Raw genomic sequence first — 22,401 nt, forward strand, 5'->3', positions numbered from 1 at the left:
GATTTTGCCATAAATTTCGCTACTGGTTTTTTTTTCGGGTGATGTCATTAATCATTTATTAACTGTCAGGAGATATTTCAACGAAAATGTAAGTATCGTTTCATCTAGTATCATCAGACAAGCAACTGTCTCAATCTCGAGCGATTGATATGATAAACGCCCGTCAAGTGATCTGTGTATGCGTGACATACTGGATATGAGTAGGTTGTAGTACAGTACAGTACAGACACTCTCTATCTATGTATATTAACGTGTTTATTAATGATATTTATTATTTCATCATAATGAAACCGTGATAGTCCGCTTTCAGACATCAGTACTTGCAGTGAAGTCGTACAGGCAATGGCACACAATCATTTATTTCATTTGTTATTAATAGAAAAATCCATATAATTTTTGTGAAAGCGAATTTTTTCTGGAATTTCAAATATTTGACGCATTTCAAATACATATCGTCGTTGAATGTGAAGGTATTTTCCGTGCACCTACGTGTTAGAAATCAAAAACGCACCAAAATTATCCGTTATACATTTTAACGCTTCAGCAAAAAAAAATCTCTGATTAGTTTGATTTTAGTGGAGAATTCGTTTTGGTGATTTTGACATTTCAGGTGACATTAAGAACACACATAAAACGTCAATAAATAGCATTACTCCAAAACAGAAGCAAAAAACCGTGATTAGAATGCGTCGGTGATATTTCGCCATGTTTAATGTTCTAAATTATTTCAATTGATTCGTTTGATGTTTGGAGTGTGGATGCAGTAAATTTGATGGTTACTTCATTGGTGCAGCTCTTACAATTACTAAAAATAGTTTGTTCCCCCTCAGTTTTATTTCACTTTTTTTTTCTTGCGTCGAAATCTCTTGTATCTGAGGCAAAACAGTATTTTCATACTCAGTTTTGATCTTGTCATCAATCGGTAACGTACCTTTTTTATTGCTCCGGTACAAGATAACCTTTTTTATGTGAATTTGATTAAGTTACAAAACAACAAACAAAGTGTGCTCACTATGAAGGGAAAAAACAAAGCATAAACGGCGATTCAAGCAAAATTTTAATAACAAGGAAAAAGTAAATTTCAAGTGTTTGATTTATTATTGACCGAATGGACACTCTTTGTGTGTGTTTGTTGTCGGTGTTACTGTTGGTTTGGGAATTTACTTCAATTTATCACTTCATTCAATTTTTTCGATTTAATTGACACATTCAAAAATCATTTTCCAATGTGGTGATAATTTTTGATGGAATCTTTGTTTTCTTTCAGCAGCAGCGTCAGTTGTAATGAAAATTCAACTCAAATTCGATATTAATTGGTTGGTGTTGTGATGTGAGACAAAAAATAGTGTGATATTGGATTTCAAATACAATCGCAACGATAATTTTTTGATGTGTTTAATTTACCATGCTTTCTTTGGAAATAAGAACGAGAAACACAATTAAAACTAGCTTATCGCAGAATACATGGTGAATTTGATTATTATCTGTTGCTCACATTTCTGTTAAACAATTTGAATTCGTGTGAGAACCTGTGCTTATCTCGCTGCAGTCGATTTATTATTGTGATTCGTGCAAACGTTACAGTTGTTTATACACATACTCAGTAGTTTTAAAACGGTGTGTTTGTCGGTGCAATTAGTTTGAAGCGGAAGTTTTTTGTATGAGCGTGAAAAATTCTGCGAAGAATAAAAATGAGGGATCTCAACACAGACGCTGGACGTCGTGTGAATGGAAATCGACCAACTACTGTTTTACCGCATTCAGAATATGAAGTTTATCCCAATTTGGGCGATGACTACGAACTCCAGCGAAGGCGTAGTACTTCGAACGAATCGGCACAGAGGAATAAGAATGTGGCCTGCGAACGTTTTAAAATGAATCTCATCTACTTTCTTATCATTACGATTGTCGCACTTTTTGGAATTCTAGCCTATACATTGGTAATAGTATTCGAAGAGAATTCTGACGTACTTGAACCGGTCATTGATGACGTACCCGAAATTAATTTGCCAATCGAACAACGAACATGGTACGACGATGCCATTGATGAACTTCGAGACTCGATGAAATTCAAGCAAAACAAGCACAAAGCCAAAAATATCATTCTTTTCATGGGTGACGGTATGGGATTAAGTACAGTGACTGCATCACGCATATATAAATATGGTGAAGAAGGACGACTGAGCTGGGAATCATTCCCGAATTTTGGTTTGCTTAAAGTTAATATTTATCTTGTGCATTGGGCGCAACGCATATTGTGAGCGATACATTTGCTAAGCAATCATTCGTTTGTTTCAGTAGACCTATTGTGTGGATAAGCAAGTGTGTGACTCTGCATCGACGGCAACAGCATTATTCTGTGGTATGTTCTCTCGTTTTGACAATCGACGTCATTCACATTTCATATCGTTGTTATTGTTTAAAATAACCTTCAATGATTTATTTATTGCTCGAATTTTGAATAGGCATCAAATCGAATTATGAGACAAGTGGTGTTGATAGCTCCGTCAAATTGGGTGATTATTATGTTTTTTTTTTCTTTCATTTTTTTTCTTTTTAATTTTTTTTCCATTATTTTCATTAGGTGATTGTCCTGCGTCATTAGATAAATCGAAACATGTCGATTCCATTCTGAAATGGGCACAAGATGCTCAAATGGCCACTGGTTTCGTGACAACAACACGGTACATTCAATGGAAATGAGATAAACGATGCGAATTTGCAGAAAATGTAAACATTTTGCCTTGAATCTCTTGTAGGGTTGTTCATGCGACTCCGTCTGCACTTTACTCGCACGTAGCCAACCGCCGTTGGGAATGTGAAGCGAAAATGGAACCAGGCGATCACGAACAAGGTTGCAAAGATATTGCAAGGCAATTGATCGAGGATGACCCGGGCCGTAAGATAAATGTGATAATGGGAGGCGGCCGACAATGCCTCGTTTCAAATGTAACGGATACAAAAGAAGATCCAGTCGATCGATGGGCATGCTATTCAACAGATGGCCGAAATTTAACTCGCGATTGGATACTCGATAAAGAAAAACGCAAACTAAGCCATGCTGTTGTCTCAAACAATGAACAACTTGAGAATCTCGATCATAAAACTGCCGACTATGTTTTGGGTATGTCACAAAAACTACTTTTTATTAGTTGTCAAATGTGCAAGTAACGATTTGATTACATAAATTCAAGTGTCGGTTGTTATCTATTTTTATTGACTGTTTTTTTTTTTGTCGATGTCACTTTTGTTTCATTTTTTCTCGAATTTCCTGCAGGTATTTTTGCGAATGGTCACTTAAAGTATGATCATGAACGTGGTACGGGCCCAAAGGGAATGCCGTCTTTGACGAATATGACGGAAAAAGCACTAAAGGTGTTGAAACGAAACAAAAATGGATTTGTATTGGTTGTTGAAGGTGGTATGATTGACCAAGCCCATCATAGAGGATTTGCGCGTCGTGCCTTGTCCGAAGTGGCTGCCATGGATGAAACGGTTAAGCGCACCCTTGAAATTATGCAGTAAGAATGTTTGTTTTTTTTTTACAGCCTGAATTGAAACTAAACAATAATTTTCTTTCAAAATTTTGCTTTTTTCAATGACAAAAAGCTCCGAACGAGATGAAACACTCATCATTGTTACCGCCGATCACTCCCACTCGTTGACTATCAACGGGTATCCACCGCGTGGTAATAACATTTTAGGCATCGCTCGTAATTCCAAAATTGATGGAATTCCGTACACCACTCTCCTGTACACCACTGGCGGTCCAAATGGTTTCCAGGTGGATTTGGATAGCGAAGGCAAAGTTCAGCGTCGAAATCCTTCGAACGAAGACACAAGTGGCTATACTTACATTCAACAAGCGGCCATTAAAACCGATGAAAATGCACACGCCGGTTCAGATGTAACGATCCACGCTACGGGGCCAATGGCTCATTTGGTTCAACGTGTTCATGAACAAAGTTATGTTGCACATTTAATATCGTATGCAGCTCGGATAGGGCGATTCCGGGGCTTATAACAAAATGAGCCATACATAATAGAACTACACATGTTTATTTCAGTCGAGATTATTTCATTTTGGTGTATTTTGAAATGGAGGGGATAGATTTAAGTTTGGAACTTGAAGTAGCCATTGTGACCAAACTTCCTGTGCATCTTAATTTTAACAATCCATCCTGTTGATGAGGAAAAATGCCAATCGTTCAATTTTTTGTTTGCTTAAAATGATTATGTACAATGTTCGACTTACACTAAGTTAGTCAGGCCCTTTCAGGTGGGTATTTGCATTTGAAATTGTAATATTGTTGTCATGCAATAAAAACTTATCATCGATTTTCAAAAACGTTACCTGTCTTTTATTGCTTCCAATTTATCCAGTGTTGACATATTCTTCTCCTTTTCTCGCAATCTGGCGCAGTTTTTCTCGCAAATCTCATCGATTTCCGTTCTGAATCCAGGTTTATGTACGATATTCTGCACCAAAGAAAAATAGTAAAAATGCGGTTATGTGAAATGAATATTTGGGAAGGAATTCCATTTAGAGAATGATACGTTGTAACTTTTCATTGACAATGCACTGTCGACAGCTGAAAATGCGTTCACCATGCCCGATTTTATTCGCTCCCATCCCGATGATGGTTTTTCAGTCTTTGGAACAAAGTCCATTGAACCTATTTGAAAATTATTTTTGAAAAGGTTTAAAGTCAAGTTGGATTCTTTATTTAGTGCACCCATTTTCTGATAAATTGTATTTAAACAACATTGTAGATAATAATTATCACTTTTTTTTTCTTCAAACTTTGAATTGGCAATTCGCAAAAATTTGAGAATATAGATAATTTTCCCAAAATGGTGACACTCATTCAATCAATGTTAATAAATTGTTATCATTACGTACCAACACTTGCATACAAATTGGAGTGAGATTGAGGTTGAGAGTCACTAACTCGTGTGACTCGTCCACTGATTAGTAATATCTGAAGAAAAAAAAACGAAAATGAATAAATTTAGAGATTTCTCATTTTTATGTTTGATGTAATTGCTTTTTTTGTAGATTTATTTGTGAGAAATGAAAAAAATTCATGCTGAAAAAAGTAGCATCGAGTTTGCTGCAAAACGACATAAAAAAGGTAAAAGGAAAATTCTCAAAAAATGTTTCTGGTAGTGTTTTTTTCTTCACCCGCTGTAATCCAAATATTCCAAATTTGCCAGCATTATATTCGTTATCCGTTTGTACCACATCGTATCAGGAAAGTTCACATGAATATGGGGCCCATGGGCTATACATTGCAAACAACATCAATTTTTATTAACTAATCCTAGTCTAAAGATTGTATATTTGAAAATCACTGTTTATTTGGTCGCAGCCGACGATCGACTGGTTTCAATTGAAACTTATATGAGTGTTATTAGTTCAAATTCTGAATGTCTTATCGAAGGAGCGCTTCTCCGAACATTGACATGATTCTGATTACTTGTAAATAATTAAAAAAAAATACCCGTTTTCCTATGAATAATTCATATCGACCATTCCACACGAAATGGACCAAGAATTGGATCGACCCTCTCCGAATTGGCTGAAAATTTGCATGGAGTCTTGATTTCGGTAGAAAATGAGAAAACCAAAATCTTAGGCCTGTAAGTGGCCCACATTCCTGAGTTCACCCAGTGTAAATTTTTCGAAAAATTGAAAAAATCGAAAAAAAGGGTTTGCGCCAACTGAAAACTAACTAAGAAGTAGTTGACACATTGCCAAACCATTGGTACCGTTGGAAAGGTAATTGATGGGGCTACAAAACTTGCGAAGATTGGGGCCAAAATGGAACAAAAATTGGTTTATTTTGATTTGTTTCGCTGAAACATAAAAGCCGTTGACGATGGTAACTTGAAGAAGGTATTTTTGAAGTGAAAAATTTGATTTTCTGCATAAAATATTGCTAGTTGAAAACATAAGCTGGAATATAGGCATTTTTCGACCTTTTAGGCTCATCAAACAGGATTGCGATAAGTCAAAATCGGTTCCTCGGTCAAAATTACTTGGAAATAGACTCATACCAGGCCACCATAGGTGAGTTTTCTATGCCATAAGTGTGATTTTGTAAGCCAATTTTGACCATTCGTTTGTTCTATGAAGAAATGTCGATTTCAGACCAATTTTATAGGTAAACCGATATTCAAATGGTCATTTCTTTATGTATTTTGACGAAAAAATAGCAGTTTTGTCAGTCAAAAACATCGTCACAGGCCATTTTCGACCATTTTTTCCACAAAAACGCTGAAAAATTAGATATGATCTACTTTCCGAGGCCAAATACAAAAAATTGAATGACCTATACACGAAATTTTATTTTTCCATCTGAAGCGGCGCGACATAAGCGCAGAAAAAATGCAAAAAAAACATACCAAAAATCGACCACCCTTTTGAGATATTTCACTTTTTATACTTTGGACCCATTTTTGGAGGCCCCAATGGGGTCAAAGTGGGTAGGTGACTTCGCAATTTTTGTAGCCCCATCAATTACCTTTCCAACGGTACCAATGGTTTGGCAATGTGTCAACTACTTCTTAGTTAGTTTTCAGTTGGCGCAAACCCTTTTTTTCGATTTTTTCAATTTTTCGAAAAATTTACACTGGGTGAACTCAGGAATGTGGGCCACTTACAGGCCTAAGATTTTGGTTTTCTCATTTTCTACCGAAATCAAGACTCCATGCAAATTTTCAGCCAATTCGGAGAGGGTCGATCCAATTCTTGGTCCATTTCGTGTGGAATGGTCGATATGGGATTGTTATGTATGTGAATAACAAAAACAAGATGAGCTGTAATATACATGTTTTTCATTCATTTTTTTCTGAATCTGATATACAAGTTTTTGTTGCAATCTGCTGTTTTTTTTTTCGTTGAAGACAGAATCAAAGCACAGGAACGGGGCTTTACCGGATTCTTATAGCACATATCTCTACACTTAACTGTTCAATTTGAATCGGTTCTGTGTACGCTTCAGTCAGTGCGTAATTCCCTCAAAATAAGTAAATAATTTTTCAATCGCCTCGAGTGTAATCAGAGAGGCAAATAAGAATAAAAAAAAATTGGCCAAACGGAATATTTTATTCAATCATATTGTTTGAAATATAGTGTAAATCGTTCTAATCTACTCAAATAATAGAATCCATTTAAATGCATTCGAACTGAATCACTCGCCAATTTTATCGCGTGCAATGGATTCTTCGTCTTGCGGGCGCTTCGCATAAATTTTTTTCGATACATAAAATCTATCCATGATATCAATAAGTATATTCACAAGTAGTGCATCACGTTTGACATTCCGATTGTGGGTTCCAGACATAGGATGTTCAATTAGATCTTCATTATTCTCGGGTAGAAGATCGTCAGCAAAATCATCGGCTGAATTCGTTATATGCAAAAACATCGGCTATAAAGTAACAATACACACTCTTATCAATAGAAATTCTTAGTGCGATTCTTTTGGTTATCGCGATTTTTTTTTCTGATTTTAATTTTGTGATGAGAATTCATGTGACATACTCTGATCTAAAAAAAAAAAAAATACTCTCACTTTGACAAATCTTGTATTTTCTTAAAATTTTAAACGCTTTTCTAAAATTCAAAAATTCCACAGCACTTACAATAAACAGAAATAAGCTGGACAATAAAATGTTTCCGAAAAAAATATGCATTTTTTTAGGACAGTTGTGAGTGCGGCCGGTCAGTGAAACGAAATGTAAATACGGGAACAGTATTTCGTACATCAAGTTTTATATAGCTACCATTATTCAGCATAAAATAATGCCAATGACCCATATAGGCGAAGGCTTAGATGCGAATCAATTTGGATTTTCCAAGGGAATGGTTGACACTTTAGCACAAGTTCAAATGAAAAACAATGCAAAATGCAACATCATGCATCATACAATTATTTATTGTGTATATTTATTTAAGACAAATGCCAAAACATCAAATACTAATGAGCTATGAACGTTTGTGCGATGCAAAAATGTGTTCGTAAACTATGAACTGCGGTGGTATTGTTGTTTGTGCCCTCACTCAGCACAAAGTCACAAAAATGGACGCATGTTTAGAACAGACGATGCCACAGAATTTACGCCATGTATAAACACTGTTCAATGTGATGCATTGGTCAAGCTGAAATGGACCAAGTACATGTTAAGCATAGAATCTCTTCGTCTCTGGCATCTCAAATCAATTACCATACTTAATCCAACTGTTTTTGTATATACTAGAAAATTTTAAATTCAATAGAACGTAATCATAAGCGGTTTTCATATTGCCCACTATAGCACCACAAATTGGATCGTAAATATCCTATTATTTTAGAAACATTAAAAAAATATCAAGAAAAGTAATAATATTGATTAGCAAATTTCAATCGTTCATACTTTAAGAAATATTCCATCGAATGTGTCGAATTCAATTGATTTCAGTGTTGTCACATGAAGCGCATCTTTATCGCCAAGGAAACATCGACCAAGGGAGAGCTGTAAGCGAATTCGGGAAAAAAACAACAGTTTCACCATTTTTCGTCAACCAATTCAGCCGATTCTCTGACAACACTGTTCAAACGACCCAATTGAAAACTCATTTGAGTATAGCAAAAGATAACACTGAAAATGGTTAATCTCAGCTTCACCATTGTCACACAATTCTGAATGGAATGACTATGCAGTGTTTTTCAACGGATCTCTTTATTCAGACACAATCAATACGCAACTAATCTTAATGCAAAACTCACTTCGAAGACGATTGTCCATTTTTTCGTATGTGTTATCAATGTCGGGGCGCCATTTCAGCAAATTCACTTCGACTCTTCATCTTCTTTTCCTTCTATAAATACAGTTTACGCTCGACAGAATACTAACTATGTTCACCAACTTGAATTTATGTGCAAAACGCGCTAAAAATAATCTCAAACGGTATTTTTTTCTCTGTGAAAGCGATCGCTGTTTTGCATTTCGTGTACCGGCTCATAACTTACATTGAGTTCCTCGTAAATCATTCCGTCGAAACAAAGTTTCACATTGTGAATGCAATTTTATACAGAGAGAGTGTAAAAGTGTGTGATATAGATTACAGCAAAGTGTTAATCGGTTTCCTGGGCTTTGCTTGGGTTTATTCGCATCATTAGTCACTTAATTGAAACGCTAGCTAAACTAATGCAAATGCAGCAAAATGTAAAGAAAAAACTCTTAATTTTAGCTCAATCAATTTAAAAAGTTTATTTTGCATAGTGACGATAAATACTTATGGAATAGAAATCTTTTGGATTGCTACAGTCAACGGTTACAATGATATGGACAACATCTCAGATTAATACACAACTGTCTCTTCCAATTGGCTAAGAATTTTTGGCGCTATTTTGTATAACGACTTCCTTTAAACTGCGAACGCTTCGCATCAGCCTTCGATGATGTGTAAAGTGTGTCCAAAATATCCCTGATTAAACTGAAAATTGGCCGAGCCTCACGTTTCGAATTCTTGTTGGCTGACTTCATTTCCATCGATGAAAAATGGCTGGCGTCTTCGTTGTTGGCCGGAAGAATGTCATCAATGAACGAATCACGGTCAGAGTAAGCATAAACCATCATCGGCTGTGAAGAAAAGAAAAAAATTGTGAAAATATTAGGAGAGGAAACGTTTTTGGGTGATTTTTCTTTACTAATTTATTAAAATGATTTAAAACTTTTAAAAAACTAGAATGAATGAATCAGAAATTCTTTGCTCTTCCACAAAAAAGGAACTATTTTCACCGAATCACAAGCAATTCATCACTCTTTGTGCTAACAACTTTTTCAGTGATAAAGCTACCAGATACAATCTTTAGGTGCTATGTTCTTCTTATTTACTGCACTAGTTTTTACTTCTATGTTTTCTTCACAGTGTATTTGAAGTGAAAAAAAAACTGTTTTGTGAATGGAAAAATCTCCATTCGATGCACATTAAACTTAAATTTACTTTTTGAACAAACTCTTCTACGACTGAAACAAATGGAAAAACTTCAACACTGATTTACTGAACTTACTAGCAAAATTAATAAGCCGAACACGAACACTTTCCCGGAGATGATATGCATTTTGAAGAGTTAGCGATGCAACCAGCAATTGTGTGTCTCTATTGTTCAAATCGAAATTCGGGCACTATGTTTGAGTGCATGGAGTTTTATATAGTGTGACTGGAGTGGCCCATATTTATAAAGCATGCTTTAGCATAGTTGCAAAAAGAAATGTGAAGCCGGTGAAAAAATATAACAAAACTGCAAGGTCCCCGCAACAAGGTGCAATGCTTTGTGTTTACTAATAAGAAACCCCAAACAACTTTTGTATGGGAAATCAAATAAATACAAATTGTTTGTGAATCAAGTGAATACTTTTTTCTTTTATTCCGAATAATAATTGCTTATCAGTTAATTTTTTTTTCAGCAGTCATCACTGACCATTCGTCAAATATGTGAGCAGTGTAGCGACCGTTGAACTCATCCAAACGCATCAAAAGTAATGAGGTCAATCATGATGAATGGCAAATATTGTCACATTATTGTTAATCGAATGTAATTTTACGGTAGACACTTGAATTGATTTCTGTATGGAAATGTCAATATCATGTTGAAATGCTGTCCACATTAAATCTACACTGTAGATTCGACAGTATATTGTTTGATTTCGAACCAATTGGTTGAGTTCCATAGAATGATGGTACATGTATTAAGGGAATATTTCTTGAAAAAGTCTATAAGAATGAAATGCAAGTTTTTTAAACGAAAGCGTCAATTTAAAGTAAAACAAATTACTTATATAAAGGCGGAAACACGTAAATCTTGCTTGATAGAGTCATTTTATTCATTTGCTGATGTTACGAAAATAAACGGTCTATATTATTTGCGAAAAAATACAAATTCCAACAACTGATAAATGTTTTCATTTCTGAAAAGACTTTCAGTTTAAAAATATTTCGTTTTAATTTACGACTAAACAATAAACATTCTAATTCTACTGATAGTTTTACGAAGAAATCAGAATATTAACGATGGTTTATAGTTGTAGGTGCTTTTGGATTCTGATTCCTTTGCTTCTGCTTGGCCTGGCTGGCATATTGATTCATTTACCCGCAGGCAACTTTTTTCAAAATCCAAAATTATTTCACACGCTGCACCGATGCCACTTCTATCAATACCCTTTCCAACGATTACGGTTTGTCCATTCGATTCAATATCACCGATGAACGTCCGACGCTTCCTAAATGAATCGTAAATTTTTAATCTGTGTGGCGTTTCAGTTATGTTTATTAGATTTTTAAATAAATGTCCATTGTATTCGCTAGGATAATTCCAAATGATATGCCAAAGATCGTATTGAAAGTGCTTTTCGAATTTCAACGGATTTACGCTGGGTTTAATGAATGGTGATGTGAAAGATGTTGTCATCGCCGATCGATTTTTAACAGCAAACAATTTAACAGTGTTGACGTTAATGGCTAAGATTGGAATGGTGAACTATTTCTAAAAAAAAAATATTCAAACCAATTAAAAAAGGTGCCTTTTCAATTGGGAATGCAACGATTACATCAAAAGGTATACTTTCGACACGCAAACGTATGTATGTATGCCAAGCAATTGTACCGCATGGAGTGTAATATCAACCATCCGTGGAATATGTTGTACATTCGATTTTCACCCAGATGATGTATCCAAATCATCATTTTCAAACGAATGGGGAAAACGCAGTGGTGTTAGTATCATGATTTCTGGTGATGCCGCAACTTTATCGGGTTTTAATATATTTATTCATCATTCTACTGAACGCATAACAAAGGCGACACCCATTTCCTCACTCATTCCGGGATATGAACACTTTGTCCGAATTTATCGATGATCCAATAAGCCAGATGAACACTTTTTGAGCTTGCCATGCTTTTACTACCACATGACAAAGACCTAACACTGTTTCGAAAATCCAGATGTCGTCTTTTAGAGCCATTCATCAAGAGTGTGGATATGGATGCCAACCATATTTTATGCCAATACTGGAACATAGCTATACAACGATAAAAAGTTGTACAGCACATGACATCGATTGTTTCAAATATGATTCAGGTAACAAAATAGCTTCATAGAAATTCTCTTTTGTCAAAATCGGTAGGAAAAAATTCTTTTTTTCCGAATTTATTGTAGCTATTTGGAATGAGCTATCTTCTGACTGCATGCCCTCTCGCTTTGATGTAATATTTAAAGTCGAAAGCTCTGCAGCTATTTTACGAAATAGCACAACAATCATGGCATTATAGTATATCATTTGATTATTTTAAATGTCAATAACAAGTCAACGTTTTACTTGTATTTTCAGCAAAAATTTTACTCAAATCAATCGACCATATGGTATTCATATCTTCTATGGAGACCATAAAGTAAAAGTGTTTGAAAAGATACTGGTCGTTACGTGGGTGGATTTGATTGGTAAAAAAATGCTTTGATTTCGACATTTTTACTAAATTCGATTAAGTAAGCAAATCTTGGTGGCATTCTGAATTTAACATTAGGAATAAGTGTTATATCAATTGTCGAAATTTTCTATTATTTTGCATCATCGTGCAAAGTCTTCGGAAGAGAGGTAAAACTCGTTGGAATTTTAGATTGCATTAAAAAGGATTCAAATGTTAAAATCTAAAAAATAGAATAAATAGTTCGAACAAATTCGTGTCAATTTAAATTGGCTCTCTCTCACATCTCGTAAATCGACTACAGCGCCAGTGTTTCACTTCTGAATCTGTTGTGACAGATGGAGGCAAATGTCAAAATAAAGCCAAATGATATATAATATTGTAGTCTAAAACACGGAACGAGTAAAAATTGATTATTCTTCTTGAAATTTTACAATTTAGCGAGCGTTGTGTTGTCGTAAACCCAGTTAAAATGGACGATTCACAAACGGCATCACAGCGGCTGACGAATGATGATTTTCGTAAGTTGCTTATGACGCCACGAACATCGGGATCATCGTCAGGCCATGCACCCGGATCGATTCGAGAGGCGATGGCCAAGTCATCGTAAGTTATTTCATTACCAATTCTCAAACGAAAATGATGCATCTATTCCCAATTACAGAGGCGGAGTGACAAAATTGGATATGCCGCCACCATCCGAAAGGCATGAGGCTCGTCGAAAGAAAAAAAATTTCTATGCTCAATTGAAAAAGCAAGAGGATACAAAACTCCAAGAATTGGCTGAAAAATATCGTGATCGAGCCCGTGAGCGACGTGATGGAAACAATCAAGATTACCAACCGATTGATCCAACGAGCGGTGCGAATGCTTATCGTGCCGTTGCACCTGATTCAAAATCTGGCATGGATGCAGCAGAACGTCGTCGTCAATTGATTCAAGAGTCAAAATTCTTGGGTGGTGATATGGAGCATACTCATTTGGTCAAAGGTTTGGATTACGCACTGTTGCAAAAAGTTCGAAGTGAAATCATTGTAAAAGAACAAGAGCAAGAAATTGAAATGGAAAAATTGGCCGAAATGGCCGAACAGAAAGAGATCGAAATGAAAGACGAAGATCCTCGTCCGGTTAAAGAGGAGCCAGAGTATCGAACGATTATGGGACGAAACATTTATAATACAATTCAATTCTATCGATCGCGTAATGTTGAACGCAATGAAATGTTTGGCGCCGGTCGAATGGCATATTCGTATGATGTTAGCGAAATACAAGAAGAAGTTGAATCGGATATACCAACTACGTTGATTCGATCGAAGGCCGATGTGCCACAAGATGATGAAGATTTGCACACGTTGACCACAAATGATATTGTTATCAATAAATTGGCACAAATCTTGCTGTACTTGCGCCAAGGTGGAAAGGGTAAAAAGAACAAACGGCGAGACAAAGATAAACCATTGCTTCAAGATGAAGACCACATGGAATCGAATGAAAACGAACGAAATCGCTCGAATCGCGAAAGTAAAAGTAGCAAAAAGCCATCAAACGATTTATCAATTTATGATGACTTGGACGATTACAGACCATCACGACGCGGAGACGATGGAGCTTCATCGAGCAAGCATCGCGGCCGAGCCTACTTTGACAAACCCAGCGAGCAGGAAGAACGTGAAGCAGGCAGTATTAATGGTAAATATACAGAATTTCAAATACAAATATATTTGTCACTTTTGCCAAACTGTTTCGTTCACTCTTTCATTGCAGTTCCACCACCGCCGAAAATCAATACGAATCTAATTTCAAAGCTATCGGGACAAGTTGAAGGGTACGCTGAATGTTATCCTGGTTTGCAAGAAATGAACGACGCGATTGACGATTCGGACGATGAAGGTAAAATATGAATCAAATGGTATTCAAGATAATAATAATAGATTATTAAAATTAGATTAATATTGGTATTTTTTTCATAATGTTCGGACGATGAAGTGGATTACACCAAAATGGATCTTGGTAACAAAAAAGGGCCGATTGGTCGTTGGGATTTCGATACGCAGGAAGAATATTCAGATTATATGAGTTCCAAGGAAGCTTTGCCCAAGGCAGCTTTCCAATACGGTGTTAAAATGCAAGACGGTCGCAAGACACGCAAAAACAAAACCGAGAAGAACGAAAAAGCCGAATTGGATCGTGAATGGCAGAAAATCCAGAATATCATTCACAAACGCAAAAACAAAGAGGGTGGTGGTGGTGGTGGCTCAAGGAATGACGAACCAGAATATAAAATTCCAAAACACTAACACGTTTCAGTTTAATATAAAATCTATTTATACCTATTATTCTAGCCGTATTTCGACTTGCATGAAAAACTGCCATTTGTGCAGTTACTTATTCAAAAAAAAACAATAGTGTTCATTCATAATAAACATTTTCTTTCCTGAAATTCTAAAATTCATTAAAAAATATTCTAAGTTTTTTAACTTAAAAATCAGTTTTCAAACTGATCCATTTAAAATGAGGTTTGCTGACTAAGCTGACATAGTTTTTCCACACCACCAAATAATTAGTGAATTTTCACGTGGCTTCTTGATGCCATTTTGATTGTTGTCTGGTACGCATTGCATGATATCATTCAGATCAAAGTGATGTTGACCGCTGCTCGTTGCTAAAATCGGTTTGTCTGGGTGAATTGAAATACCGTTGCAGCAATCATGATGGACTGAATACTGTGAATAGCAGAAGAAAGAACGAATAAATAAAAATATCCAACTTCGTTCTGACCATTATAAGTTTACTGTTTGCTCTTGAACTGCCGACAGATCGTTGAGGTTCCATGCATGAATGATGCCCGATGTATCACCAGAAACCAGCCAATTTTGGTCGGAGCTAATGTCAAAGTAAATCCGTTGATTTGTGCTGACCGTTCGTGTAAATTGTCCAGTTAAAACCGGTTCTGCTATGCGTCGTAAATCCCAGAGCATCAACAGATTATCCTTTCGTGCACCACTTATCAATTGATTTCTTCCATACAAAAAGCGTAAATAAGTTACACCACCGCGATGCTGATTTATTTGACAAATATCTCCATAGTTTGGTTCTCGAAGATCCAACAATGTTATATTTGCCGACCATGAACCAACCGCTATTATATTGTCTTCCGAATTGCGAGCCAGTGCTGATGCGGGTGATGCGATCGTAATCGAATTGTAATCACGACCGGGCACGTCGGTTTTGAAGACTTTTAACGTTTTCTTATAACCGCCAATCACTTCACATCCATCATTGGAAAAGGCGACACTGAGAGCTGATTCAACCTCATCAACGGCATTATAACCCCGATACGAACAACGTAAATCACCATAATATGCATCCCACAACTGGATTGGCTCATTCTGACGGGTCGCCAACCAACTGATTAGTAAAGAGATTGGAAAAATTAAGAAAAATGAAACAAAATCTATTCGATTTGCAATTTTTAATTGAATTGAGTTTAACTTTGCACTGTTTGAACTACAATCATGCAATATAAAATAGAAGCGGTTAGTTACCAACATGTAGCTGGGTCATTACTGTTCATAAATGGAAACCAACAGTAATCGTAAACAATTCCACCTTCTTTGATATGTACAGCGCTGTTTAAACAGTCCAATGGTCTGTCAGGTGAAATGGATTCAGCTTCGTATAAATCTCGTGGTGTTTCAAACACATGCATCCCATCACCGTTGACTGTTGTGAGTAGGCAAGTGCCATCCGGCGACCAAAGACATCCTTTCAAAAAGCGTTGATTCTTTGTGCTTCCTCTCCATGAGCTACGGGCCAACTCAATGACATTCTTTTCGATGAAAAAATCTATCGGTGGCAATTTAACCTCTTGAGTATCGCAATCCATTTCTTCTTCATAGTTGTGTGGTTGTTTTTCTTTTATCGGCGTAAAGTTCATGTCTGTATCAGACTTTTCTTCGTTTGGCGTAACATCAGACACTTCGACCAATGTGGCCAAAAGCTGATTATCGACTGTAACTAATGGTATTTTAAAGCGATATTTATCATCATCGTTTTTAGTTTCTGGCGTTTCTAATGGAGTCGATAATTCACTTATCGGACTAGACACCAGAGATATCTGATCCGTGTGGATTTCAATTTTATCCAATTTTCTAACAATTTCTTCCGTTTCCATTTTAACGTTGGAAAACAAACACCTTTATCACAGTTAATTTTTCGCTTCAGTCTATTTCGATACAACAGTGCCGGTAATTCTGAAATACGCTACTCAAATGTCAAAACATTGCCGCAGAGATGGTGAACAGTGTGGCCAACGTTGGAAAAATGTGACACATTGTGAAGCGTATTCATCGAAACAATTGTTGACACATAACCTTATAAAAACAAAGCTTGAGCAATTTTTGCTTGATCATTCAGCTGCAGAGTTTCAAAGGGACATTGAATTTATTTAGCGAAAAATTAACAAATTTAATTTAAAAACATGAGTTCAATTGGTACTGGTGTAAGTAAAATGAGTAAATTTTTATTCGAATTTTCGAGAAATTCATGGAATTTCGTTTTATTCAACGAAAATTCGTGTTCAGTTTCATTTTCACGGAATGACAAGCTATAGAAATCCTGCACTGATTTGTTGTAATTTAATTTCAGTACGATTTGTCTGCATCCCAATTCTCGCCGGATGGTCGAGTTTTCCAAATTGATTATGCCGGCAAAGCCATCGAACAGAGCGGGACAGTGATTGGGCTACGGGGAAAAAATGGTGTTGTTTTAGCCGTCGAAAAAATTGTTCGCAGCCCATTGTATGAAGAAGATGCTGGCGCCCGAATCTATTCCGTTGATAAGCATATTGGAATCGTATGTATTGGACCAAAAGTTGATCTATTTTTCATCAAACGCTGTTCACATTTTATTTCAATGTTTCGAAAATATTCATCTTATATTATGATGGCTTCCATTGATGATTCATAAATGAATTTCTTATAATTTGACAGGCTTTGGCTGGACTTCTCGCTGATGGCAGAACTATTGGTAAATATCAATGCTCCTTTTTTTCACTTTCACAAAGTGAATTGATAAGTTAAAAAGAAAATATCCAAAATGATCGCAATCAAATTGCGTTTCTCCTAGTTAAAACGGCTCGCGAAGAAGCTGCAAGCTACAGACAACAGTTCAAACGGCCAATTCCATTGAAAGTGCTCAACGACCGTCTATCCAATTTCATCCATGCATACACATTGTACAGTGCGGTTCGTCCATTTGGCGTAAGCTGCATCTTGGTAGCAAATGATCCACACACTGGCCCCGAAATGTACATGATTGAACCATCTGGAACATCATACGTAAGTGGTTTTTTTTTAAAGACACTTGTTAACCGAAATATGGGAATTGATGTGAAAATATAACTTTTACGTTCATTGCAATCAACAGGGTTATTTCGGCTGTGCCACCGGTAAGGCTAAGCAAGCAGCTAAAACGGAGATCGAAAAGTTGAAATTGCAAGACATGGATATCGAGCAACTCATCAGTGAAGCTGGCAAAATGTAAGCAATCTCAGAAAATGAATTTAAAAACCAAGTTATCCATTCTTTTATCTCTAATGTGGTTTTTCCAATTTAATTTTTTTCAGCATCTACCAAGTGCACGACGAGCTGAAAGACAAATTGTTCAAAATGGAACTGTCTTGGGTGTGTGATTTATCGGAAAATGTCCATCAAATGGTTCCAGACGAATGGTACAATAAAGCATATTTGGCCGGTGTCGAATCAAAACACGACGATGACAGTGACAATGAAATCTAAGCACATCACTGCCCACCCCATCGAATAACCATTCAGTTTATTAATGAATTCATATTCTTTTTACGATTAAACATTTATCTCGCTTTTTGATGGAAACTAATAAAAGATTCAAAAAGATTTTGAAAAATAATTTTTCCACATTCAAAATTGAGTTAATTTTCATGCTTTTTTTGGTTCGGTTTAATTTTGTGATATCATTCACGGCATTTGATAGTGAGTAGAGTATGTTCCGCAGCAGAACAAGTGTCAGTTCCTAACCTCAAAAGAATCGTCGACAGTTTTGAAGGTTTGATACATCACGAGAGGCAACAACAATTGAATGCTGAAAACAAATCGCATTTGAAGCTGCAATTCGGGCTGAGAAGGGAAAGAGTTTGCAAGTAAGAATAAACGAAAATGGCATTTCAAATTGTCCAACGTGTGGCTGGTACTCAAATCAAAACCGCTCCGTACCTTCAACTCACCGTTCGATCGGCAAGCAAAGCGGTAAATATAACCATTTTTTTTATTCGATACCTTTTTTTATCTAAATTAGATTCAGTGCTAGACGAATATTATATAATATTGACTTTAGAATATCGTTTGCGAAATACCCATTAAATATCAAATCAATGGATAGAAATCAATTGATAAATGTTAATTTAGTTGAATAAATAATTAATAAGTTGAGGTAAATGCATAACACGTGTGACTCTTTCAATATTATCATCCCATAAACACATCTCGGATAATTGTATCTCGAAGCAATGATCGTGCCTTCATTTTCCAATCACGAAAATAAACAAACACATTCGCTCTTCCCGACGTCAACTGCAGCTACAGCGCACGCCAATTATAAATTCGCATTGTTTTTGAGTTCCAGTTTGACATCGGTGTGTGAGTGGGAATTCGTGAGATGTTCGATTAAATAACAAGTTTGCCGGTCTTGCCTCTCTATCGCCTTCTACGTATGGCTTTTTTTTATCGCGCGTCAGTTGAATGTTGCTTAATCGCATATTCGTTTGAATAGAAATTACGTGAAGCCTTGGTTCACATGATACGGTGTGTTCCTTTTGATACGTCGCGAATGCGTAGCCGAACATCGAGTTTGACAAGAAGTAAATAGCTACATATAGAGCTAGTGTTGTGTTAGCTTCCAAAGCAATCAGGCGCAGAATACAGTTGCTCTGCTCCATTCTTTCTCTATATCATTTTTTTGTTTATTTTTGTTTTCCTTATCTTGATTTTGTATCAGGAACAATTGTGATTTAAATTTCTGTTGTTACTCGTTACATTCATTTTAAAATCCAAGCAGAATCGCATTTGAGCACCATCGTTGTGTTTTTTTTTCAAGCTTTAATTATTATATCATTGAATTTTGGCATAAATTACTCCCTTCTCTTTGCTGTGTGTCTTTCGAATCACTTTCGAATCATACTCACTAAAGGTAACGCATAAAATCTTGAGGTTACTGCAATTACTCAAATGGAATATTTTAATCAACTACACGACACACATACAACCAAATGCACGTGTGAACACAGTTGATTCCATTCAATCACCATAGTTGATATTCGCTTAGAAAATGTGTAACTTTTGAAACTGTGAAGTCGGAGTGGCTTTTCGCATTTTTGCCGCCTAATCACATGTGTAAATCATTGGAGCGTTCACACTTCCAAATCTCATTATCGAATCTAATTGGATTTGAGCGAGCTGCTTAAACGATTGTCACATGTCGCTTTCTAATCGAATCAATCAACAATTAAATGCCATTTTCTATGTTGGCTTATTGCGATTAAAACTCATTGTTATGTGCTATTTTTAGAATTATAGGAGCGAAAAAAGCACCAGAGTGTTTTTTTTATTCAATTGAACTTGAAAATAAGAACAACATTTGCTAAGGCGAATCGAGCATATCATTTTTTTAAGTCACTAGACGAACGCTTTTGAATCCAGTGAAGGAGTTTGACACTTGATATACGCTTGTGCAGGCACACTTGTTGTTTTTTCTATTCGTTAGTTCTATTGGCTTAAGAGAGGCAAAAAAATGGTTAGTGAATTGGCAAAAATTACTTTTTTGTATTCAACATTTTTTCATCATTCAAATTCTATTCATGCAAGTTTGAATTTTTTTCAAACAGATTTTCTAGCTGAACTCAGAATTCAATGTGACCTTTTTGTTATTCATGAGAATAAATTTTATTTCCATTTTTTTCGTTTTATTTGCAGTCTGGTGAATATCGTACTGAAAGTGATACTTTTGGTGAATTAAAAGTACCCGCCGATAAGTACTATGGCGCGCAAACGATGCGTTCAAAAATCAACTTTCCGGTTGGTGGCGATCGGGAGCGTATGCCGAAGCCGGTCATCGTTGCGATGGGCGTTTTGAAGAAGGCTGCCGCTGAGGTGAACAAGGAATTTGGACTCGATATAAAGGTCGCCGATGCCATTTCAAAGGCATGTGACGATGTCATTTCGGGCGAACTGTATGATAACCATTTCCCATTGGTTATTTGGCAAACTGGATCTGGTACTCAAACCAACATGAATTGCAATGAGGTAACATGACTCTAATAGGGTTTTGATTATGCGCCTATATTAATCATTTGATTCTATTCAGGTCATTAGTAACCGTGCCATTGAATTATTGGGTGGGAAATTGGGAAGCAAAACGCCCGTTCATCCCAACGATCATGTAAACAAATCTCAAAGTTCAAACGATACCTTCCCAACTGCTTCGCATATCTCGGTTGCCGTTGAGTTGAACAATACGTTGAAGCCAGCTTTGAAGATTTTGCACGATGCTCTCGATGCAAAGGTGAGCCATAATTTTGTACCAATTGAGTTATTTTTGGTTTATTGTTGATCACTAAAATAATGTTTTGTTCATAACTGCAATTAAATTTTCTTTGTAAAGGCAAAAGAGTTCAAAGACATCATTAAAATTGGCCGTACGCACACAATGGATGCAGTTCCGTTGACATTGGGCCAAGAATTCAGCGGATATGCTCAACAAATTAAGTATGCCATTGATCGTGTTGACAGCGTATTGCCACGCATTTACGAATTGGCAATTGGCGGTACTGCTGTTGGAACTGGCTTGAATACTCGTATCGGATTCGCCGAGAAAATGGCTGCCAAAATTGCACAACTCACGAAATTGCCATTTGTCAGTGCACCCAACAAGTTTGAAGCGTTGGCCGCTCGTGATGCATTGGTTGAGGTTTCCGGCTGTTTGAATACGATTGCCGTGAGTCTCATGAAAATCGGAAACGACATTCGATTCTTGGGCTCTGGGCCGCGATGTGGTTTGGGCGAATTGAGTTTGCCAGAAAATGAGCCGGGTAGCTCAATTATGCCGGGCAAAGTGAATCCAACGCAATGCGAATCATTGACCATGTTGTCAGCACAAGTTATGGGAAACCATGTGGCTGTTACAATCGGTGGAGCCAACGGACATTTTGAACTTAACGTCTTCAAACCATTGATCGTCTCGAATGTTTTGAGATCAATCAGATTGATTGGTATGTTTGTTCTTCTGAAAAGTCCTTTGCGATAAATTTCATTCATTTTCAACAAATTTCCTTTTTTATTTGTTCACAGCTGATGGATCCAAGAACTTTACAAGCAACTGTGTGTCAGGTATTGAAGCTAATCGTGACAATATTGCTAGGATTATGAATGAATCGTTGATGTTGGTGACAGCACTTAATCCACACATTGGCTACGATAAAGCAGCTAAAATCGCCAAAACTGCCCACAAAGAAGGAACCACTCTCAAGGAGTCGGCGATTAAATTGGGATATTTAACCGAAGAGCAATTCAAAGAATGGGTTCGACCAGAAGATATGTTAGGTCCAAAATAAGTCAATTCCATCTGAAGAGTAATAAGCATTCATTATGTAATGCAGAAAATTTCTATTCAAAATTACAGCATCAAATGTATAATTTCTTCATGTTTTTTAATGCAATAAACAAGTCGAGTTTCTGTTGATTAATTTAATCAAAGCCCCATGTTGTTTATTTTTATACAACAAAAAAAATATCAGAATGTTTCTTAAACCACTCGAGATAACAGTCGATTGTCCAAATGGGCTAATTATAAAAGACTCTCGAGATGATAGTGGTTGTATGTCAAATGGGCTAATTATC

General features: G+C 36.3%; 5 protein-coding genes and 3 long non-coding RNA genes across 21 annotated transcripts; 4 read left to right on the forward strand and 4 right to left on the reverse strand.

Moving 5' to 3' along the window:
- Positions 1–294: 294 nt before the first annotated feature.
- Positions 295–4,348, forward strand: LOC129576083 (alkaline phosphatase-like). 11 transcript variants are annotated; one of them, XM_055460662.1, is made up of 8 exons: positions 295–470; positions 1,271–2,219; positions 2,302–2,362; positions 2,466–2,516; positions 2,585–2,684; positions 2,760–3,124; positions 3,278–3,521; positions 3,610–4,348. In XM_055460662.1, the coding sequence occupies exons 2-8, from the start codon at positions 1,692–1,694 to the stop codon at positions 4,022–4,024; spliced, it is 1,764 nt and encodes a 587-aa protein (XP_055316637.1). In that variant the 5' UTR covers positions 295–470; positions 1,271–1,691; the 3' UTR covers positions 4,025–4,348. The 11 variants fall into 11 exon arrangements, with proteins under 11 accessions (XP_055316637.1, XP_055316610.1, XP_055316626.1 ...); XM_055460635.1 differs by having other exon boundaries at positions 343–470; positions 1,268–2,219; XM_055460651.1 differs by having other exon boundaries at positions 461–1,074.
- On the reverse strand, positions 4,039–5,370 carry LOC129576128 (uncharacterized). Its single transcript, XR_008688867.1, has 4 exons — positions 5,186–5,370; positions 4,904–4,982; positions 4,355–4,676; positions 4,039–4,181 (listed from the first exon to the last, which is right to left on the reverse strand). It is a non-coding gene; the product is annotated as an uncharacterized LOC129576128 (long non-coding RNA).
- Positions 5,371–7,092: 1,722 nt separating this feature from the next.
- LOC129568959 (uncharacterized) lies at positions 7,093–7,744 on the reverse strand. The gene is made up of 2 exons (XR_008687997.1): positions 7,651–7,744; positions 7,093–7,436 (listed from the first exon to the last, which is right to left on the reverse strand). It is a non-coding gene; the product is annotated as an uncharacterized LOC129568959 (long non-coding RNA).
- Positions 7,745–7,998: 254 nt separating this feature from the next.
- LOC129568950 (uncharacterized) lies at positions 7,999–8,533 on the reverse strand. The gene is made up of 3 exons (XR_008687995.1): positions 8,422–8,533; positions 8,233–8,347; positions 7,999–8,167 (listed from the first exon to the last, which is right to left on the reverse strand). It is a non-coding gene; the product is annotated as an uncharacterized LOC129568950 (long non-coding RNA).
- A 4,268-nt stretch (positions 8,534–12,801) lies between these two features.
- On the forward strand, positions 12,802–14,934 carry LOC129580319 (protein Red). The gene is made up of 4 exons (XM_055470630.1): positions 12,802–13,078; positions 13,137–14,161; positions 14,237–14,362; positions 14,459–14,934. Exons 1-4 carry the CDS (start codon positions 12,945–12,947, stop codon positions 14,767–14,769), a joined length of 1,596 nt encoding a protein of 531 aa, XP_055326605.1. The 5' UTR covers positions 12,802–12,944; the 3' UTR covers positions 14,770–14,934.
- On the reverse strand, positions 14,774–16,779 carry LOC129580321 (telomerase Cajal body protein 1 homolog). Its single transcript, XM_055470635.1, has 3 exons — positions 16,018–16,779; positions 15,265–15,880; positions 14,774–15,195 (listed from the first exon to the last, which is right to left on the reverse strand). Exons 1-3 carry the CDS (start codon positions 16,644–16,646, stop codon positions 14,998–15,000), a joined length of 1,443 nt encoding a protein of 480 aa, XP_055326610.1. The 5' UTR covers positions 16,647–16,779; the 3' UTR covers positions 14,774–14,997.
- A 25-nt stretch (positions 16,780–16,804) lies between these two features.
- LOC129580325 (proteasome subunit alpha type-3) lies at positions 16,805–18,400 on the forward strand. The gene is made up of 6 exons (XM_055470643.1): positions 16,805–16,973; positions 17,120–17,326; positions 17,464–17,500; positions 17,600–17,811; positions 17,900–18,012; positions 18,099–18,400. Exons 1-6 carry the CDS (start codon positions 16,953–16,955, stop codon positions 18,268–18,270), a joined length of 762 nt encoding a protein of 253 aa, XP_055326618.1. The 5' UTR covers positions 16,805–16,952; the 3' UTR covers positions 18,271–18,400.
- Positions 18,401–18,523: 123 nt separating this feature from the next.
- On the forward strand, positions 18,524–22,257 carry LOC129580320 (fumarate hydratase, mitochondrial-like). 4 transcript variants are annotated; one of them, XM_055470632.1, is made up of 6 exons: positions 19,129–19,367; positions 20,075–20,299; positions 20,479–20,808; positions 20,870–21,067; positions 21,167–21,773; positions 21,853–22,257. In XM_055470632.1, exons 2-6 carry the CDS (start codon positions 20,297–20,299, stop codon positions 22,113–22,115), a joined length of 1,401 nt encoding a protein of 466 aa, XP_055326607.1. In that variant the 5' UTR covers positions 19,129–19,367; positions 20,075–20,296; the 3' UTR covers positions 22,116–22,257. The 4 variants fall into 4 exon arrangements, with proteins under 4 accessions (XP_055326606.1, XP_055326607.1, XP_055326608.1 ...); XM_055470633.1 differs by having other exon boundaries at positions 19,227–19,696; XM_055470631.1 differs by lacking the exons at positions 19,129–19,367; positions 20,075–20,299 and adding an exon at positions 18,524–18,756.
- The last annotated feature ends 144 nt before the right edge of the window (positions 22,258–22,401 follow it).

This window comes from Sitodiplosis mosellana, unplaced genomic scaffold (genome assembly GCF_009176505.1).
Source record: "Sitodiplosis mosellana isolate CC-2019 unplaced genomic scaffold, AAFC_SMos_1.0 Smas_scaffold_1, whole genome shotgun sequence".
NCBI classification, from domain to species: Eukaryota; Metazoa; Arthropoda; class Insecta; order Diptera; family Cecidomyiidae; genus Sitodiplosis; species Sitodiplosis mosellana.

Bases quoted from the DNA above. Each gene is read 5' to 3' on its own strand.
- LOC129576083 (XM_055460662.1), top strand. From the start codon at position 1,692: ATGAGGGATCTCAACACAGACGCTGGACGTCGTGTGAATGGAAATCGA. The intron at 2,363-2,465 runs GTATGTTCTCTC...AATTTTGAATAG, and splicing joins GGCAACAGCATTATTCTGTG to GCATCAAATCGAATTATGAG. The intron at 2,685-2,759 runs GTACATTCAATG...AATCTCTTGTAG, and splicing joins GGTTTCGTGACAACAACACG to GGTTGTTCATGCGACTCCGT.
- LOC129580319 (XM_055470630.1), top strand. From the start codon at position 12,945: ATGGACGATTCACAAACGGCATCACAGCGGCTGACGAATGATGATTTT. The intron at 13,079-13,136 runs GTAAGTTATTTC...TCCCAATTACAG, and splicing joins GAGGCGATGGCCAAGTCATC to AGGCGGAGTGACAAAATTGG. The intron at 14,162-14,236 runs GTAAATATACAG...CTTTCATTGCAG, and splicing joins TGAAGCAGGCAGTATTAATG to TTCCACCACCGCCGAAAATC.
- LOC129580321 (XM_055470635.1), bottom strand. From the start codon at position 16,646: ATGGAAACGGAAGAAATTGTTAGAAAATTGGATAAAATTGAAATCCAC. The intron at 15,881-16,017 runs GTAACTAACCGC...TTTACTAATCAG, and splicing joins AATGACCCAGCTACATGTTG to TTGGTTGGCGACCCGTCAGA. The intron at 15,196-15,264 runs GTAAACTTATAA...TGCTATTCACAG, and splicing joins CGGCAGTTCAAGAGCAAACA to TATTCAGTCCATCATGATTG.
- LOC129580325 (XM_055470643.1), top strand. From the start codon at position 16,953: ATGAGTTCAATTGGTACTGGT. The intron at 16,974-17,119 runs GTAAGTAAAATG...ATTTAATTTCAG, and splicing joins TGAGTTCAATTGGTACTGGT to TACGATTTGTCTGCATCCCA. The intron at 17,501-17,599 runs GTAAATATCAAT...CGTTTCTCCTAG, and splicing joins CGCTGATGGCAGAACTATTG to TTAAAACGGCTCGCGAAGAA.
- LOC129580320 (XM_055470631.1), top strand. From the start codon at position 18,667: ATGGCATTTCAAATTGTCCAACGTGTGGCTGGTACTCAAATCAAAACC. The intron at 21,068-21,166 runs GTGAGCCATAAT...TTCTTTGTAAAG, and splicing joins ACGATGCTCTCGATGCAAAG to GCAAAAGAGTTCAAAGACAT. The intron at 21,774-21,852 runs GTATGTTTGTTC...ATTTGTTCACAG, and splicing joins GAGATCAATCAGATTGATTG to CTGATGGATCCAAGAACTTT.